The sequence below is a fragment of the Plectropomus leopardus genome, chromosome 18, assembly GCF_008729295.1.
Source record: "Plectropomus leopardus isolate mb chromosome 18, YSFRI_Pleo_2.0, whole genome shotgun sequence".
Lineage (NCBI taxonomy): Eukaryota > Metazoa > Chordata > Actinopteri > Perciformes > Serranidae > Plectropomus > Plectropomus leopardus.
In genome coordinates, this window is record NC_056480.1 from 7,430,011 (window position 1) to 7,450,623 (window position 20,613).

The 20,613-nt window shown below is 42.1% G+C and overlaps 1 protein-coding gene across 1 annotated transcript in view; it reads left to right on the forward strand.

Annotated features, from left to right (window-relative positions):
* Positions 1–3,752: 3,752 nt before the first annotated feature.
* The window catches only part of ext1b (exostosin glycosyltransferase 1b), a 152,029-nt gene continuing 135,168 nt past the window's right edge, over positions 3,753–20,613 (forward strand). Inside the window, exon 1 of the mRNA XM_042506855.1 lies at positions 3,753–5,478. Coding sequence (XP_042362789.1) covers positions 4,538–5,478 — 941 coding nt within the window. The 5' untranslated portion in view covers positions 3,753–4,537. The remainder of the gene's footprint in view (positions 5,479–20,613) is intronic.

The window sequence follows — 20,613 nt, forward strand, 5'->3', positions numbered from 1 at the left end:
ACATTGCTTTTAAGAAAATCCTGCAATATGTTTGTATTTAAAAAACAAATGAGAAAAAAGGTAAGGATACTAGAACCTGTTAAAAAATAGAAATAGACAGAGAATTCAGGGTACGTATTTTTCTTGCAGTCCACAAAACTTTCTCACACGGACTTTTTGACATTGGATTAAGCAGAACAACCACTAAGACAGGAGCAGCCCTCTGGAACAGCACCCAGGCCTCTTCATCACCAGCATATTCCGACGATGAGCGCTGGCCAACCACAGGATCCTGGCCTGTCTCCCAGCCAGCCCTGCTAATTAGTCCCCCTCTTCTGAGCTAATTGGCCGATAAAAAATGAGGATGGCCTCTTCACCCAGCCGGAGTGTTTTGCCACCAAATGGCAGTGAGGAGGATTATGCGGGCTTATGAGGCATGGTGACACTCAGCGAGAGCCACTCCTCTGCTATTAATTTCCTTGTCAAGGGGGTCGCCTCTGCCGTGATAGTTTGGTTTCTTAGTTGATACAAGAAAACTTTAGTTCGAGGTTAACTTCCGACAAGTTGTTCTCATGAAAATGCCATCATATCTTAAGTGTAGTTTATGGTACCAATTAACAGTGAGATCATTAATTTGAGCAGATGCTGAGTTCTGTAGGCGGTATCAGTGTTACAACATGTTACTGGCAGATTGCACAGGGCTTATCTTACTTTTGTGGCTTTTAATTTCTTTGCACTGTCGGGACTGTGGGTTAGTGATTCTACGTTCCCATGAAAAGATGTCTGACAGCAGACCTGGCGAAGTAAAAAATTTTTTTAAAAAAACAACTTCGATGTGGCATCATGGTGGTGGAGACACAGAACTGTTTGACTGTAACGTCTCAGGTGTGTTTCGAACCGTGGACCTTTGTTCCATGTTATACCTCTTTTTCTGTCCTCATTTCCTGGCTTTCTCCAAGGGCGTAGCTTTCGTTTTAATATTGTGTGTGTAGGTGTGTGTGTGTGTGTCCTCCAGGAAATAATTTTGACCATCGCACACTTAATTTCTTGCATTCTGGTTTATGCACCAAGTTGTGCTTTTGCTGCAACAATTTATGGATCTGGTTGAAATCAAGACAAATCTATACTATTTGTCTTCATGGCCTATTTGATAGTTTAATGCTTCCCACTTATTTTATTTTTATTTTCTTAATTTTGCTACTCATTGTCCCAGCTGTTTAGTTCAGTGTTGTACATTAATAAATGTATTGAAAATATTCTTTAAAAAAACATATTTTATTGTGTTTTAAGTGGGCTCTTGGACAGAAATAAAGAATTACCTAAAAATGAATGAATAGATATGGTATGTAATGTGCAACTGAATATAAAAGAAAAAATGCCTAACTTGACTTTTTCACAGAAGGGAGGTAGCAAGGTTGTCTGTTTGTGTGTGTGTGTGTGTGTGTGTGTGTGTGTGTGTGTGTGTGTGTGTGTGTGTAGATAGATAGATAGATAGATAGATAACTATACAGATAGATAGATATTTATATATATACACACATGACCTTCCCTACACCATAAATAACCATATTTCACAGTTTCTGGCTCTGATGAATGGTGTGATTTTGGAGATTTTTAAAGAAAACATTGTGGGTTTGGGGCTTCTGAGAGTATTTAAAATAAATACAAAATATGACATTTTAGAGTTGAATGTCCCTCCCCTAAGGCAAATCAAAAAACATGAATTCCTTCTCAATGTTTACAAAATTATTTGAAGTGCTTAAGTCCCCTGTACTCATTGATGGATTACTGAATGGGTCTACAGGACACCGGCCGAGGGGCCTAAAGAGTAAGGTGGCCCCCTGGCCTTCACCTGCTAAAAGTAAAATGTCAAATCAATACTTCACAACCAGGAAGAGACTCAAAATGACCACAAAGAGACACAAACCTACAAAATATCGACCACAAAGACATGGAAAACCACCAAACGGTCTGTGTGTTTTGCTCCTGTGTAGAGGGGTGGTGGGGCCTCTGCATACTGTGTCCAGGGGCCCGTTGTCTCATAATCCTGTTTGCTCACATTGTACCTTTAGCTGGTTCTTTAAAAGAAGGAAATCAAAAGAATACTTTAATGTGTACTATCTATATTTTTTTGGAACTCACAATTGTTCAGTAGATAGTATGTTATAATAATAATAGTAATAACAAGGGAAAGTACTGCGACACTCAAGAACTTAAATATAGAATAGAAAAATTTACAATAGAAATATGGTAAAGATCATTTAAACAGTACAAAAGCCTAACAAACATGTACAGTGTGGCTGTTTCAGAATAATAAAACTGTGCAATGTTGTGCAGAGATGTACAGAAATGGTCTCTGGTTCATTTTAAAGGGTGAATTAATCAGTTGGCACCTGTCATTGTACGTAGGTGTTTTATTATTTCTATGTTACCGTATAGTCTACTGTGTTTTTAGTATTTTGGTTATTGTTGTCTTTTTCTTGTGCTCCTGGCTTGGTCAGGTCCCTTGGTCCCTTGAAAAAAAGATTGTTGAATATGGGTTAAATAAACATTTTTTTAAAAATAGCAGGGAATATGCAAAAGTTCACAGTGTAGCAAATATGCAGTGTTTCAAGATAATAGTCCAAGATAATATAACATCAGTTTATAACATTTGAACATGTGATTGTTTATTTAATACCCCTGCTTTTTCTTTTTTTTCCTCACCTATTTATTTGTTCATTCTGTTTTATTTATGTATTTATTTACTGTCCCCTTTCACATGATTGAAAGGTCTTCGTGATCATTTGGTTGTGTATTTTGTTTTGTTGTTTTGTTGTATTTGTTCAAATAAATTTATTTTTTTTAAAAAAGAGAGAATTACAAAAGAACAACATATTTCTCTTTACAATAAGGCTACAAACCAAAAAAAAGGTTTAAAAAATGATTTAAAAGTTTTTATATTTTTTGTGTATGTACATCTGGTAATATTACAAATAACTTAAAAAAGGTAATTACAACAAAAAAACAAAACAAAACAAAAACAGAACAAGTAGATGTAAGATGCAGAAAATAAAAGCAGCCATGGCTGCATGGATAATGGATATTGACTGTGCTTACACTACACTTACACTGCACACTGAGTTAATTTAGTCTGAAGATATTTGCACTGCCACTTTTTCTGCACAACTGTATGATTCCTCCATTGCACATTTTGCACATACATTTTGTGTTCTCTATATTCTACTTTCATTTTATATTTTAATATATTTTTATAATTATTTTTTTTAAAATATTAAGTTCTATATTTTTATCTTATCTTATTCTAGTAAAATTACAATTTTTATTTTTCCTCTGTGTTAATTGTTTTGCAACAAAACACCAAGTAAAATTCCTCGTATGTGTAGATGTACTTGGCATTAAAACCCAATTCTGATTCCTATAATACCCATAAATTATGGGTATAAAGCAAAATATTACTTTCTGACTTGACACAATGAGTGCAAACATGTGCCTGACTTCTACCACAGTGTAACTTCTCGTTGTAAATCTCTTTGAGGCTTCTTTGCTCTCTGGATCATCTCCAAACAAACTTCCATAGGTTTACAATTAGATAATTTGCACATGCGGAGCGCTCCGGTTATGAATGGGTGCATTCCCCTAAGTCCCGCCTCTTCCGTTCCCACACGCGGACCAATCAGCGGCGCCGGTGCGCATGGATGGGACGTCACGTCAGCTGCCGTCGTGTCGGGATTGGAATGTTACCGACTAACAATCGGAACAACTGAGCACTCGGTAATTGGACACTAGGATCAAGGAATCCCGTCTTTTTGAACCTTTTCTCCGCCGTTCACCCGGTCTGTTTGCTCTCCTCGTGTCGACCGGAGAACTTGTGCCGCTGCGTGGCTCCCTCCGCCGATGAGCTTTTTATTTTATATCGGCGAGGGTATGAGGGAAGGTTGTAATAAATAAGAAGAGAAATGCAGGGATTCGTCAGGTTACAGTTGCACCGCTGAGCTGCCCCTGCATGCGCTACGACGCTTCTTTACTCCCCGGTTTTTTTGCTCGTCTTCACACGGGACCATGGAGTGATAAACCGGGACGAATTCACCCGGAGGCTTTTGGATCAGAGCGCGGCGGCCACACCGACGCTTTACACTCCCTGGTGCCGACTTTAACAGCCAATTGGGGGTATACCTTTCCGTCTGGGAGAGCCTCGGGAACCCCTGAGAGTTCCCACACGGCTGTCGGACAGTTTCCCATCTGAACAGCCGCTCACAGGCAGCCTGGATGAGGCTGAGAAGAAGCGCCGGCTGCATGTGATTGTGTCCGAGAGGCAGCGCGGAGCTTCACCCGCTGATATGCTGAAACTCTACAGAAGAGGGAGAACGGGACACTACTTTTAAAATCGCCCACATGCACTGGATCAATTGCTGGATTTGGGAACCGATAACGCAGAAGGGGGGCTGGGGATCCGTGGAGGCTGCCGGAGGATGGAGCGGTGGAGCCGCCGGTGGTGAGAGCCTAACTTCGGGCCACTTTGCATTTCTTCTCCCTGAACAACTCGCTCCCAGGACACATGCAGGCCAAAAAACGCTACCTGATCCTGCTCTCCGCCGGTGCATGTCTAGTGCTTCTCTTCTACCTCGCAGGGGTTCAACTTCCAGCGGCGAGCAGGAGCCGGCATGACCGCAGCAGCCGGTACCGGCCCGAGCAACCCTGGCCTCACTTCTCGGACCCGTTAAACCTCTTCGTGCCGTGGGATCAGAGCGACACCGAGGAGTACAACCTGCACATATCCCCCAGGCAGAAGAGGGACGTCAACACGAGTGTTTACAAAGGCAAACGGTGCCGCATGGATTCATGCTTTGATTTCTCCCTGTGCCACAAAAACGGATTCAAAGTTTATGTTTACCCGCAGCAGAAAGGGGAGAAGATCTCAGAGAGTTATCAGAATATTTTATCGACCATTGAGGGCTCCAGGTTTTACACCTCGGACCCTGGACAGGCGTGTCTGTTCGTCCTGAGTCTGGACACTCTGGATCGGGACCAGCTGTCCCCGCAATACGTCCATAACCTGAAAACCAAGATCCAAAACCTGCCTCTGTGGAACGACGGCAGGAACCACCTCATATTTAACTTGTACTCGGGGACTTGGCCGGACTACACGGAAGATTTGGGCTTTGACATCGGTCAGGCCATGTTGGCCAAAGCCAGCATCAGCACCGAGAACTTCAGGCCCAACTTCGACGTGTCCATCCCTCTCTTCTCCAAGGACCACCCGAGGACCGGCGGGGAGAGGGGGTACCTCAAGTACAACTCCATCCCGCCTTTTAGAAAATACATGCTGGTGTTCAAGGGGAAGCGCTACCTGACAGGTATCGGCTCGGACACCAGGAATGCCTTACATCACGTGCACAACGCGGAGGACGTGGTGCTGCTCACCACCTGCAAGCACGGCAAGGACTGGCAGAAGCACAAGGACGCACGCTGTGACAAGGACAACGCAGAGTATGACAAGTAAGTGCTGAGGGGGTTAATTGGGAGGGAGACGTTTTTGTGCTTAAACATTTACGCACGAAATCATTGCGCGCGGAGCTGTCACCTACATCCAAAACAGAGCGCCAGGCGCGCATCCTTCAGGCGCACAGCGTGTGCTTGTGGAGCCGCTTACACTTTGTCCTTAAGATGTCAAAATATGTAACATAATGTAAAATCTGATAAGTTCATCTCACTTAAAACAATCTTGGAAACCAGTTGCCTTGAAAAATGTAAGTAAATATAACTATTAGTCTTAATTTGTTTTTACGCTGTTTTGTTAACATGTTTAAGAGCAGAATACAGATATATAGCACAGTAAACTTGGTTTACTTAAGGTGCTAAAAAGATTTATTTAACTAAACTGGTCATATTTAAGTTGCAATGACATTAAATATGACAAAATTGAATGTAAAGATAATAATTACATATGAAGTAAACATTAATTAAGACTAATAATTATATGTACGTACATTTTTCAAGACAACTGGTTTTCCAGATTTTTTTTTTTTTTTTTTTAAATGACCTTGTTAGATTTTACAGTGCAGGCGCACATCCTCCAGGGTATGCAGATACTGTAAAGTCATGCTTACTTTCTTCTAATTCTTAAAAATTAGTTGTATTTATTTAATTTTGTGAAGTTGTTGCATCATAAAAAAGACAAGCTTCATTAAATCAATCTTTTTCACTTCTAGCAACTTAACCCAAGTTTACTGTGCTATATATTCAGAACAGAACTGGCAGATGTCCATCATTGCAAAATCCCCTTTGTCACGATCAACTTTAGTTAGGCTGACTTAGTTTACTGAAGTTATAACGCTTAAAAAAATAATTCCACTTGTCATTTTAAGTGCAACAACTTCTCAAAATTAAGTCAGTACAACACAATTTTAGTAAACTTAACATTTACATATAGTTTAATTTACTTACATTTTTCAAGGCAATCGTTTCCTCAATTTTTTTATTTAAGTAAGATCAACTTGTCAGATTTTACAGTGTGTTTGTGGAGCCAAGTATACTTTGTCCTTCCTAATTACAAATAGAAATAAACTAGTAGATTAAAATATAAATTGACCACCCCCCTTTTGAAACCTCGACCTATAAATCCCACTCAGAGCTGATAACTGATGACTGAGAGCCTCACAAAGATCTCCAGCTGCAGGTCATAGTTAACCAACCTTTTTATGTCACACTACATGACTGGTTTTTACCCTCCCTGCTCCCTTTCAAGCATGAAGTAAAAGCTCTCCAGCCAGTCTATTAGCTCCCTGGACACCCCCGTCCCCTCCCTCCAATCCCTCCTTTCCTATGAAAGAATTCACCCTCCCTCCACCACCACCTCCACCTTCCAGCTCCCCTCCATGGGAACACTGCAGCCTTCACCAGGATATGCACCAACACGTTTTGATTTGCACCCTGTACTTAGTGCAAATTAAGTGAAAGTCGACGGTGGGTGTCTGTGCTCTGAAATTAGTACCCCTGTTCCGGTGACCTTGTCATGACAAAATGTTGCTTCCCCTTGCTTGTAAACGTGCATGCAGTTAAGTTTATGTACGCAGTGTCGCGGAACAAGTTTGGTTGAAATACGCAGCAGTTTAGTGCGAATAAATCAGTCAGAATGGGTTAATTATCACTTTCATTTTCCAGGAGTTAGTGCCATCTTTCCCACTTAGCCCCCAGGGACAGCTGATTACCTCTAATTTCGGAGGTCTCCCTTTTGTCATGGTGGTAATTAATGATTCCCCCTTTGGGATCAACAGCTGTACATGAATGCTTAGCGTGTTTTAATATAGAAGGCGGTGTTTGTGTGATGTTTTCTTAGCTGGATTACGCACTGAACTCAGCTGACAGGTTCACTTCTGTGTGAGTGACATTGGTTTGATCTGCATTCACCAACCTGTGGATCGCAGGCCTTCTCTAAAGCCGGGATAAACTCAGGCATGTGATAACAGCACTTGTCGACATTGTTCCTGAGTGGGTGTGTGTGTACCTATACACACGGCATGTCAAGCTTAAAGGGACGATATGGAAAGTTAACTTTTTTTCCAATCAATCAGAAAGGCAGAGAAAGGAGCTTTCAGGGAGATAAGAGATTTTTAACCAAACACACGTTGGGTCGAGGGAGGAAGTGACTCCTTGAACTTGAAATGAACCTCCTCACAGACCGATAATGCAAGAAAAGGGAGCTCTAACAAAACTTTACAAGTATGCACTTGTCTATCAATTCGTCATCCTTTTTTCCGCCTCCCTGGACGCCTTGGGCTCGGTGTCACCTGGAGAAATATGTCCTCCATTATCTGACATTCCAGTCGTCTCTGGACGGCCCACCTCTGCTCCGCTCCGCTCACGGCTTTGCCTCCCGATGGATCGGGCCTTGTTTTCCCAGAGGTCTCCGGGAACATCCGAGCACCATACTCAGCTGACTGACATAGCAGTGAGTTCAGGGAGCGTTCAGTGCCCACTCTTTCCACTGTAGTGTGTTTCATGGGTGATTTATTTGGATCAATATTGAGCCTGTTAGTCATTTCATTTCCAGCATCGATGCTGCATTTGATTTCTGTCCCCGCTTAAAATCAATGAATCCAATTTCACTTTTACACAACAGTATTTAGCATGCAGTTAAACTCACTCTATTTTCTGAACCATTTTTAGTTTCTTGTGTGTCTTTTTAGAATTGATTTTGCTGGTTTAAACCTGTGCTTAAAGAGATACTTTGCCGATTTTCAACCGGCTTTGTATCAAAACAATGTGGGTAGTATGTGTGTTAAACTGTGATAGACTTTCTTCCATCGAACCGGTGCCTGGATACCCATTCTCTCCCCATTGAAACTTCTCCAAATTATGTAAATTACAACATTTGGAGGAGTTTTGTTGACTCTTGAGGCTGTTGTGCGAACTATAGACTGTCCTGCATTTTTGTGTTACCCGCCAGCCGCCACAAAGAGTACACAGATGATCAAGAAAGTTACCTGCCCTTTCTAACTTTCTGTCAAGCACAGACCAAAATCCTATCGAACTGTAAAACCAGGCAGTGCTGATTGAATATAAATCAAGGTTATGTTACTGAACTGTCTATTTCTCGCCTGAAATGTTCTCAGAAACGTATTTTAATGCCGTTTCGAGAGTTGGCAAGGGTTGGTAAACAGAAAATGGGCGCCAGACTGCTTCCGGCATTCTGAAATCCAAGGTCGAAAAAACTATGCTCAAACGGTAAAACTAAGCAGCGCTGATCAAATATTAACCAAGATTCTGTTACTGCGTTGCCTAGTTCTTGCCTCAAATATTTCCAGAAACATGTTTGACACTGCCATCGTTTCACATGGACCATTCCACGTTATGGCACCCACCACCAGGAGTGTTAATCGCTCAGCTTTAAAGCAAAAAGCACTTTATTTCTATGTTTTCTCTGGTCATGTAGCACCAATCTGAAAAGCATTTGCTTCTTTCCACTGCAGAGACGGCCTAGTTGTATTTGAGTGCATTCTTTATATCGGTGAAATGCTTCTTTTAGTTGCTAGCCTGCTTTGACATCTGGCATCAGAGTGCAACTAATAAATTTAAAGCATTTTTTCCCTGTTATGATTTAGCAGCCTGTTTAGATTTAATCAAACTGATGCCTTTCATTTTAATCTAATTTAAACCCCTTTGGGTGCCAGCCCACGCTCAGCAAAAACCCTGACGTAGCTCTCAGGTAAATGGATCTATATATGTGGCCGGCAGGGACTTAGCGCTCGTATCCACAGGCTGAGGGGCGGACAGGCGATGCCTTGCGGGGACGCTGTGGTGCAGACTCAGGAATGCACACACGTGTCAGAGCAGCTGTTAGCGGTTGAGGAGGGAGCACTGCCAAGGCAGGCCGGCTGGCTGTACAGTATGTGTACATACCTGGATGCTCTTTGAACGCAGCCCGACACATAAACAGAAAACGGCAGGCTCTGGTCTTAACTGCTCGGTTGTTTGCAGCCAATATGCACGCACAAACACACCCACACATACACATATCTAAGCATACATGCTGCCATGGCTGCGGCTGCAGAGCTGAGCTATATCCAGGCTCATCTTTGCCTCCTGACCTTTGACCTCGTTGCTCCCAGAGGAATGCGGCTCTGCAGAGGAATGCAGCAGCAGGAGGGCAGACTGGGAACCGGCATATAGGTGCTTGAACCGGCTCCCACCCACACACACACCGTGCACAAATGCACCACGCTCCGCACATTTATTCAATTGATTTTCTTAGCTGCAATAGCTTTCAATTGGAGTCACTCTGGTCCACTTCCATGGCCAAGCGCTGATGAAAGGGCCCATTCACTGCTACATTATCCACTGAGTTTTCAGAGCTGCTGACAATGATCCTGGGAGAGGACAGTGAAAGGCTATTACGGGCTCGACAATTGAAAAATTTCACGTTAGGCGGGACTTTGCTGTAATGCCATGCCTTGTGGTGACTAAACTGCCTCAGGTGACATACTCCTACCTCTATAAGCAATATTTTCTGTTTTCAACTTTGTAATTTCAGTTGTGGGAAATGAAGTTATCATTTCTTTTGAACAGTGAGTCACTTTTTGGGGCCCAGTACTTCCTGTTTCATTAATGAATCACTTCAGGCATGGACTGTTCTTTGAATTATGTCACCTACCTGTCATTCTGATTTGCCCCTTCCTCTATATTTCTCCATGTTTCTCTTTATGGTATACCTGAAGGGAAAGATTTTTTTGAAGTGGGGTTGTGTGAGGTACTTACCCATAGACAGTATATTACATACAGTAGATGTCAGTAAGCACCCTCAATTTGGAGAAGCAGGTTGGAGTCTGACATAAAAGTTTAGCAATCTACTGCTGTGGAGGGGTCAGCAACAAATCAGATTTTAGCCAGAATATTTTATCTGTTTTACCTTAATGTCAGACAGCAATTTTAAATGTGAAGATGATCTGTTTATTGCTCTCTTCAAAGCCAGACTCGATTAAGAAAAACAGTGATTTAACAGTGCTGGTCTTCCGCTGCCGTGATCAGTTATTTTCTGTGTCTTTGTGTGACTTTGGCATTTAACCCTTTAGAACCTGGAGCGACATCAGTTTTGTTGACGCCTCTCAGACATTTAAACCTCTGGGACCTGAGAAAATTGTTTTGATTTCTTTTGAAAATATGGGGAAAAGGCAACGAGCAACTCGGCAAGAAATGTCCCACAAATTGCAAAAAAAATCTGTCAAAGGTGATGAGAATTTTGACTCGAAAATTAGATGCGGGGAGATTGTTCGATTTTTTCTTTTTTGACTCCAGCCTGCTTCTCCAAATTTGTGGTGTGCCACTTGACATCTACTGTATGTAAATACACTGACTATGGATAAGTACTTCACACAACCCTACTTCAAAAAATCTGAACTATCCTTTTAAGTCGTATACGTAGCCCAATATTAAATCAGGAATGTGAGTGTTGTAAGAGCCCCCTATACCACCGGCAAGCAGATTATTCTGCACAAAAATCAAAAGTGCATCTAAAGTCAGCAGTCAATTGCTTAAAGCGCATCATTATTACTATTGAGTGTTCCATTAAAGTCCGGCTGCACATATTCCTTTTATTTGCTTTTTGTTAAGCCTTTTTTTTCTGGCTAACAGCAGCGTCATCATCCCCCATTTAATACTTAACCAGCTTTGTTGGCTTGTATTGACTTTGTACTTTAGCTACTTCACTGGCAGCTGCCGCTCAAGGTCGCCCAAGGGACTTGAAAACGGAAAGAGAGTGGAAGGGCAATGAAGAGAAGTGGAGGGAGAGATTCAGAGAATGAGAAAGTCAAGAGGAGGTGCAGAAAATGTGTCTGTGTTGCCTGGAAGTGTGCGCGTGGAAGGAGGAGAACAAGAGGAGCAAGTGGGTGTGAGATTGAGTGATAATAGCGCGCAAGTGTATGTCGGGAGTGTGCTTGCGCGAGTCGGGGATGAAAGAAATGGAGAGTCCAGAAAATTGCGCGTGTAGTGGGATTTTTCCCATTAGGAGTCAATGACAGTAACATCAACCAAGCGCTGCAGCGTTTTCATTTTCACAAATGTGTCATCAGCAGAAATTTTCCCACTTGAGAAAATCCTCTCAAAAGCGTGAGTGGCTGCGAGGGAGAAAAGAGGAAGAAGGCCGTCCTACCTGTTTTTTTTTTTTTTTTTTGCATTTCCTGTTTTACCTTCCATCCCTTTGCTGTGGTTCTTTTCACTTCCTCTCCCTCCTTCTTCCTCTCTATCAGAACGACATGGAAACACTGCTGTGATTTGGCTCGAGATGGCTCCCCGCCACATTTCCATTTCCTATTTATTTTTTACGACGACGCTGCGGTTGACATTTTGTTGACTCCATGCCACAGAATGAGAGGCAGTAGCTGATCTGAGCCAAGTGAAGAAAACCAGCAACACTTCCTCTCCACCTTATCTCAGTAAAACACCATTATGAGTGGGAATACCGGCATTCACCTGAATGCCAGCGCGGCGGCGTCTGAGCCTGATAGTGGACTCCTGTTTGAGATTTGGAGAGCGCTGAGTGAGGAGCAAACAGTCATGTTGCTACCTCAGTGTTTGGCAGGAGAGGGTGTCACACTCCCCGGGTTGCCATTGTTTGTTTTTCTGTAGTCAGATTAATAAATCATGAATATTTCATGACTGCCTGCTCTCTCTTAGATAAAGTACCGAGCTCGTGATGGAGAATGTTAATGATGTGGAGGATAATAAGTTTGAATGCGGTGCAGCTTAATTAGGACTCTTTGATATTTTGGTGCGTGCATGTGTGTAAGAGACAGATTTAAGCCCATAACTAGATAAAACCTCTGTTTGTTATTTTATCTTATCAGGCCATCTATACATCTCACGTCCCCTCTGACTCACTATCTCTGTCTCTCGCTCTTCTCATTTGAACCGTCTCGTTTGTGTTTTTTCGGTTGCTTCAGCATCAGTTGGTATTATCTGGGGCAAGTCACTGTATCACCGTTATATGAGTGAAGTCATCATGGCTTCATCAGAGTATTTCTGTCGTGGCTGCTCTCTGGCAGAGCGTCTGTTTTCTTTCTTAACTGCTGTTTTCTCAGGTAGCAGTCTAACTAAACTTAAAGCTGCAGTTGGTAATTTTTATGAAAAAAACTTTGTGTCATATTTTCTGAAACTGTCACTAAACTTTGAAAAAAGTACATGAGAAAGATAGTCTGTAAAAATATTATGTCTCTCCTCCTCTTCCTACTGCCTTTAATGACATTCACCAGAGTCTACAGTATTGTGGTGCGCCAAAAAACAGCCAATCAGAGTCTTGTAAACTGCGGTCAAACTGTCAAACTAAGCAGTGCTGACCAAATAATAATCAAGATTCTGTTACTTCATTCCTTATTTCTCGCCTCAGATGTTTTTTGAAAATTATCTTTGTGTATTGTGTAGCTTTCAAATAAGAAAATTTAACCCAGCTCTTTTTACAGTTAAACAGTAAAATAAAATGTAAAATCTGTCTTGTGTACTGCTGTGTGAATCTTGTGACAGTTTCAGCAATTATGAGGTTTTTTATTTATACAAGTGGTCAACTTGAGCTTTAAGTTAGAAGTGCTTAAGTTTTAACCTTTCTAAAAATCCTATTTTGTGAAGACTGCAGCAAACAGTAAACTTATTTTTTAGTTTTTTGACTTAGTAATTTAATCTAATAAGTGTTCAAACAGAAAACAAACAAAAATAAGTTCATAGAGACCAAGGTCATGTCTTTAAATGGCAGTCCAATATCAAAAACAGTTTTTAAAACAATTTACTGTGATTTAATACGGAAAAGTATTAGTATTATATATCAAAAAGTAATATTTGATATTTTTGCTTAACTTTCTTAAATCATGACTGCTTATGAACCATGGCTTTTATCTCCTTCATTTTATTCTGCTATTTAACATTTACTTGCACTGACATGCACTGTTTACGTCTTTCAAAGTGCTTAATGAAAATGATAATAAAGAAAACCTGAAAATCCAAACTTTTGAAAAATGGAAAACTGAGAGCATGAGAAGATACTCATTTATGAGATGCTGTCACCTGCAAATTTGGGGCACTTTTGCTTAAAAAATTAGTCATACAATTACGGATTGTCAGCACTGTTAAGGTGAAGTGTTAATTTATTTTCTGTCAATCAGCTGCTCCATTAATCTCCTAATCATTTCAGCTCTACTGATCAGATCTGCTCAAACGCACTACCGAGTTTGCGTTGCTGCTTGTTTTCGCCTGAGTTTTTGTGTGTGCGGCTGCTCATCCATCCATGTCTTTTTTTTTTGTTTGTGTCTATGTGCACATCCCTCTGTTTTGAGTCTTTGTCTTCATACATGGGCGTGTGAACGCAAGCATGTGTGTGTGTATGCGAGTGCATACACGCACGACTGGGGTCACGACCCCGCTGTCTGTCCCCTCGCTGAGTGACGAAGGCAAAGCCCAACTCACTGACCCACATTCATTGAGGGATTACCAGCACAGCCAAGCCGCCCCTGGCCTCAGAGGTGGTGGCGGGGCGGCAGCAGCGGGGGGAGTAAGAGAAGGAAAGAGCTGGGGGGTGGACATGAACTCGGCTAATACTTCCAATCAGACATTGAAGCCCATCCTGCACCACCTCCCAGGCACAGCTGCCAGCTCGTCGGTGGAGAAAGATTGATCAGCTGGGAGGGTTCCCCCAAAATGAAAATCGATGGGAGTATTAGCACAGCAGTGGGTCGGCCCCTGGAATCATTTCCTCTATTAAAACCAGCTCACTTCCACCCCGGAGAAAAAAACTTGTCCGAATGCTTGTTGTGCTCGCGGTAATTGAAAGAGTGAGGAATAACGAGGCATCAAAAATCCTTCCCTTCCCAGAACTGTCAGGAAATGTTTTAAAGGTTCGCATTAATAAGAGACCGAGGCGCAGTAGTAAAAGTTGTAAACTTCCTTCTCGCTCTCCCTCCATTCTGTCACTCTTGAAGCCCTCTCATCCTTAACTAGTGCTGATGCGCTCATGTAAAAAGTTTGCAGGCAGACAGGTAAGCGAGTAGCTGCGCAGCTTTTTGGAAGGCTCTGACAGTGCAGAGCAGAACGAGAGCGAGGGGGAAAGAAGCTGATTGGGTCCTCGTGAACTCAATTAAACCCGACAGGAATGTGACTGGCTGAGGCAAAAAGTGATGATCAGGACGGACACGTGATTGGCCTCTCGTTAAATTCTCTGCTGAGTGCGGATGAAAGGAAGATATGCCTGCTGTCTGCAGGTTTTGCATTGAGTTCTGACATATGTCCTTTTTTTTTTTTTTTTTTAAAGCAGAGAGACAAAGTATTAAAAAAATCTCTCACGTCTCAACTTTCTCTGTGTGGCATGGGGCATGCTGAGACACAGGGTAACACTGCTCTGAGCGCACATTCCCGACTCCATCATTCCAGCATTCCCAGGTTCAGCTGCTGCAGTGTTTTGCCATCGGCCTCCTGGTTTTTGTTGTTTTTCTTTTAATTTATGAGTATCTAACATGAGTCAGTCTGAGAACCAAGACGTGTTTGTCTTCTGTCTCTCACTGTGTTTGAAGAAGTATTTCACTGCTGGAAAGATGGTCTGTTTATAACACTGGGCTGTCTATGCAGTAGAAAGATGCAAATACTTTTTTAATTTGTGCTATATGACCAGAGAAAAAGGGCTGCGGCATTTGCTTTTGCTCAAGAGTTAAAAATCTTGCAACTACCAGAATGCACTGCACCGCCCTGGACCAATAAACTGTCCCAGTGGTGGTGATGTAATATGAGCGTGGCCCTTTTAACACAGTAAACACTCCGCGTGCTGCTAACAAATAGTCTCGAATTACAGCTAAACAGTTCACTAAAATATGTTTCTGAAGGCATTTTGGATGAGAAATGAGAAATTTATGCATGACCGCTATTTTTTAAAATCCATCTGTACCCCCATTATTTTGTATTAACCTGATTATCTAATGTGAAAGTTTGTTTGCAACTCACTGTTTTAATTGACTCTCACTGCTTTCATCTCCACTGTGTTCAGCAAAAGAGCTCACTTTAGAGCTGCACGTTATCCCCTATGCACCGAACGGCAAACAGGTAAAGTTTGCAACTAAATGTTTATAGAGCTTGTTACATTTCCCTAAAGAGGCCAAAAATCCATCATTGCAGGTTTGAGATACTGTAAACTCCAGGTCAGTATTGACCGTCTACATAGCATCAAATAAGATAAGTCGTACAAAGCAAAATCTCTCATGTACATTGTGTGTTGGTGAACAAAATCTCATACAATAATGCTTTTTGATGAGTTCTTTTTTCGAAGTTGGTCAAATAAATATCAAGTTTTAACTTAGCTTGTCTCATCCAGAAGAAATAACATGAATGAAATGAATCATTCAAAGCTCTAATTTCTGATTTAACACATTTGTGTTGCTGATCGTCTCTCCAGTGAACTCGTGAGCGGCCAAGTGAACGCAGATTTCACTGTGAGTGAATTAATCTGCACTTATATGCCTGTTATCTTTTTACTGAACTGTGGAAAGAAGTGTGTGTTAGTGTATGAGAGGTCAGGGTCTGTCTGTGTGTGTGTGTGGAGGGAGGGAGCGAGCGAGGGGGTTGCTGCTGGTCCCAGTGCTCCTGGGGATTTGTTCCTCTTCCTGAATGACTCTGCGGTCCTCAGGCTGTGGAGCACCTGACCACAGTTATCTCATCAATGAGGCGCAGCGGGCAGAAACTGCGGCCTATATCTGCTGCGGACACTGACACACTTAAGAGGAGCCTTTCGAATCAGAGAACCACATATCTCAACCACATAGCTCAGTCCACCGGCATTGTTGTTGTGGACCTCAGCCTCCTGTGAGCTCTGTGACTCCCTCAGGGCGTTGCAGTAGCTCCACTGGGGGAAAAAGGGGGGAGGTGGTAGTTTTTATGGCAGCTTTTATGGCCCCAAGAGGCCGTTCTGCAAACACCTAGCGGCCGGCACATCAATGAAACGGCAGATCGTTGACGTCAGCTTGCACGCTGACCTCCCTCCTTCACTTCTCACCGCTACAGGAGGGAAAACAAACACTCAACCCCTCTGCTGGTATTCATATTCAAATAGTAATTGGCAAGAGGGGTAAATTTGAGTAAGGGTAAAGAGGAGGAGGAGGAGGTGGTGGTGGAGTGTGGGAGTTGAAGAGGGCAATAGCTTAAAAAAGCATTATGTCACTAAAGAATGTGTGCATGGCTCAATGTTTAAGGGGCCAAGGCTTCGAGGAGAGAAAGAGGGTTTTGTTGGAGCAGATCTGGCCGCCTGGCAGGCTGATGGAAGGGCTCTTTTCCTCGTCTGGTTCATCGTGCTTTATGGCTCGGTTTGACTTCCACTCACGGGGTGTAAAAGTTGGGGCTGCCCCCGGGCGCTCCAAAGGGGTCCTATTGTGCTGAAGTTTGCTTTCTTTCCAGAGGGAACGCTTGTGCCTTGTTGACATCACAGCCGCCCCGTACGCTCTGCTTTTACTCCCTTGTGTGTCACCCCTGTGCATCAACACTAAGCAGGGCCGTGCAGAGGCATTTAGGGGGCATGTACTCTCACGTGGACCCAACAGTATCCCAACTAACGTTTGAACTACAAAAAGTAATGCATCATACTATATCATTGAGGAAATTATGAATGTTATGATGTCATTTGAGCTGACTTTCTCAAAAACTGTACAGTAAACTCACTTTTTACAACACACATTTTAAAAACGACAATGTGATACATTTTAAGTGAAAGAGACATATAGGGGAAAACCTTTAAGGGGCTTGACAAGTGGAGTTCCCCACAAAACTATCAGTACATACAATCTCTTAACATTGAAAAAATGCGTCATGGTCATCATTTACCCTGAACAGGAATCCTGTCTGAAAATCTGAACATTTTATATGACCTATCAAAAAACAAAACAGTTTTCAAATGAAATTTCTAATACGAGGAAATGTGAATGAATGTGTTATGATGTAATTTGAGAGGTTACTCCATTTATAAATAAACTTTATTACAAAGGAAAGGTTTTTCTTACAATATGATTATTTGATGATATGATAACTTTAAGCCTCACTTTTTTAATACAAAACAACAGTTAAGTAGAATAACTTTTTGTATTTTATTAATTTTATTATAATTGAAATTCATATAATATGCAATATAATGTCTTGGCTTTGGACATTGGACATCACAGGACAAAGGGGGAGGTGCTTGAGCACCGTCAGCCACTCCCTGTGCATGGACGTGACTCTAAGCCTTTTTACACCACCTGTTCAAGGCGGTAATTTCATGCTGTTATTACGCGTCACGGTTTTGTATAAAAGGCGAAATTGTGGAATAGGGAAGCAGAGTTGTTTTTCTTGAAGCTGCCATCAGAGGTAGTAACATCCCTGAATCGACACCTGTATGAAAGTGACAGCCTGCAGGATTAGATCAAGGGGGGGCACAGGGGTGACAGCGGCAGAAAATGTCAGCAAATTTGGAAAACATTTTGGAGCTCCTGACCCTCTGATCAGAGGACAAGATCAACCACCATGTAACAAGGACAGTAAACAGCTGTTATTATTATGTTATGCATTCGTTATAGTTTAGAAAGTGCTGCAAACACTCACAATATATGTTGCACAAGGTGGATGCTGCTGTTTCTTTTGCTTCCATGATGCCGGCATGCTGTCTAATATCACACACTGCCGTTACATGATACCACTACTATTTGGCTCTGTGTAAATACATTAAGGTGGCATTAAGAAGGGACTTAATAGCTGCCCTAATGCTCAGTCTCTGTGTAAAAAGGGCTCCTGACTCTCCTGCTGCTGCGGCCTCTCTTCCGCTTGCACCTTTTTGCTTTTTGCTGCCGGGGCGACAACTGGCAACAATAGCTGCTCTCACAGCTCCAGCCACAGACAACCATGCCCTGGTTTGGCAGATTCCACGGCACTTCACGGATCAGCGGCTAAGCCAAATCTAACTGAGGAGGAGGAGGAGGAGGAGGTGGAGGAGGTGGTGGTGGTGGAGACAGTTACAAGGGAAGAAGGCATCTGGTCTCACCAAGGAGAGTCTCAGTGTGCCCGGAGCGTGGGCGTATGATTGACCAGAGAGAGGAAGGAAAGAATCGTTTCGGTTTATTGCTGTTTTTTCCAGTTTCCTTGACAGTTTGTTTGGTGGTGTTTATTCATGAGCTCTGCAGGGCCTCCTTTTTAAATAAAGTAGGAGTGCATGCTTGTTTTTGGGAGGCGATGTAGGACAAAGTGCAGCTGCTGGTGGTAATGCTGGATATTTCAAATTAACGCCCACTCTCATTCTCTTCAAATTTCTCTTCCTGCCTTTTCTTCTCCTGGCTGTTCCCATCTCACAATTTCTACTCTTTGCTTTTATGTAGTCATTTGTTCTGTCTCACACTCCCACAGCCTAAAAAGCCCACGTACACAACTATTTAATTCTGCCAGCATTACTTCTCATGACCCCGGCCTTCTGTACGATCTCATTACGTCATTGATGGAAACATTTTAGGAATAAGGACATTTCTTAGTGTGTGAGTCATTTCCACAGAGATTCAGTGGTTTGATGGCATTTTTCCACCGCAGATCCAGCTAAATGTCAGATCTATATTCTTGTAATGCCTACCATACACTAGAAGACTTAAAGAGACTGAAGTCTGACACTCTAACAGACTGAGTTTTCAGTCACACGCTGTAAGATTTTGCAAAGACTGGGGATCTTGCAGGGTCACTATTTACTATTTGCTGACTACAACTAGATTCATTTTGAGATTATTCTCATACTGGTGTTGGAAAATATAACTCCTAACTCCCTATAAGAAATATAACATTTTAACAATTCCTCATGTGTCCACAAAACACATAAGTTTCGAAACACAAGATGAAAGTAGTCATATGTTGACAGTATTCTTATCAGTTCGACATCAGTATAGCCTATAAAGATAAACTGAATCTGGATTTTGTTTTACCAGGCCTCATCGGTTAGATACACTTTTTTTTAGTGGCAGGAGACATTGGAAATGAGAGGCAAACTTTTTCAGAAACTAAGATTTCTCACCAAAACGAGTCCTAGTTGGTGAATCAGATACCCTCCAAATTAAACAGAATTCTTTTGTACACAGAGGCTGCGCTATAGGACCGCTATGAGTTCCTTCTTTATACTGTCTTCGCATTTTTACACTGAGCCAAACATCATGCTGCTCCAGAGTAAGATTTTAGACAGCGTGCTGGCATCAGGGAACCAAGAGAGACCTGATGAGCGCAATGTTTAACACACATTTACATCAAGTGTGACAAATAACATTATATAAAAATGGTCAGCAGCATTTTCTTAACAATACCAATGGCTTAAAATGGCAATAACAATCATTTAAGATAAGATAAGATGATACTATTGTCCGTTTTCACAGAAATTTGTCTTGCATCCTCAAGCTCTGAACAATCAACAAAATAGCACAAAAACAACAACAAAAAAAAACACTGTACCGGTTTTATGGCAGTTTATCTCATCCTCTCCTCAGAGGGTAAAGAGCTCCTGCATGTCATTGTTTTCCAAATTTGTGGACATTTTGGGTCGCTGCTCTTCTTTCAGTTAGCCGCTAACTGCTGCTTGCTGCGTTTAAAATCGCATGCCTAACATGCAGTCAAAACATCACACCCATGATCCCATTCTGCCGGCTGTCTTTTTTACATAGACCTCCATTTGGCGCTGTTAATACCGCCATTGTCGTCTCAAAGGCGAATCAACTTCACAAGTTCATTTCAAAATCGTACCTTTCATATAGAATGGCGAGGTAGCATAATGACTCCCTCCTTGAACAGACAGTGTGAAGGGGGCTACAGACTCCCCCCAGAGTCCCATCTGGTTTGCATGATCCAAGACTTAAAACTTATGATAATTATAAATGTTTGTTTAAATGTTATCAGCCCACAAGATGAGAAAAAGACTGACTCAAGACAGCTTGGACTGACTTTTATGACCACCTAACACCAAATAATAGAGATCACGGGAGAGCACCAACTCAGGCAAAATTCAACAACATTTGAAATTTTCTTTAACAGTGAAAACACTTGAAAAGTTTCTTGATGTATGGCCATTAAAAGATGATAACCCGCTACTTTTTCTGCTTGTTTCTGTCTGTGGCTCTATAGCTGAGT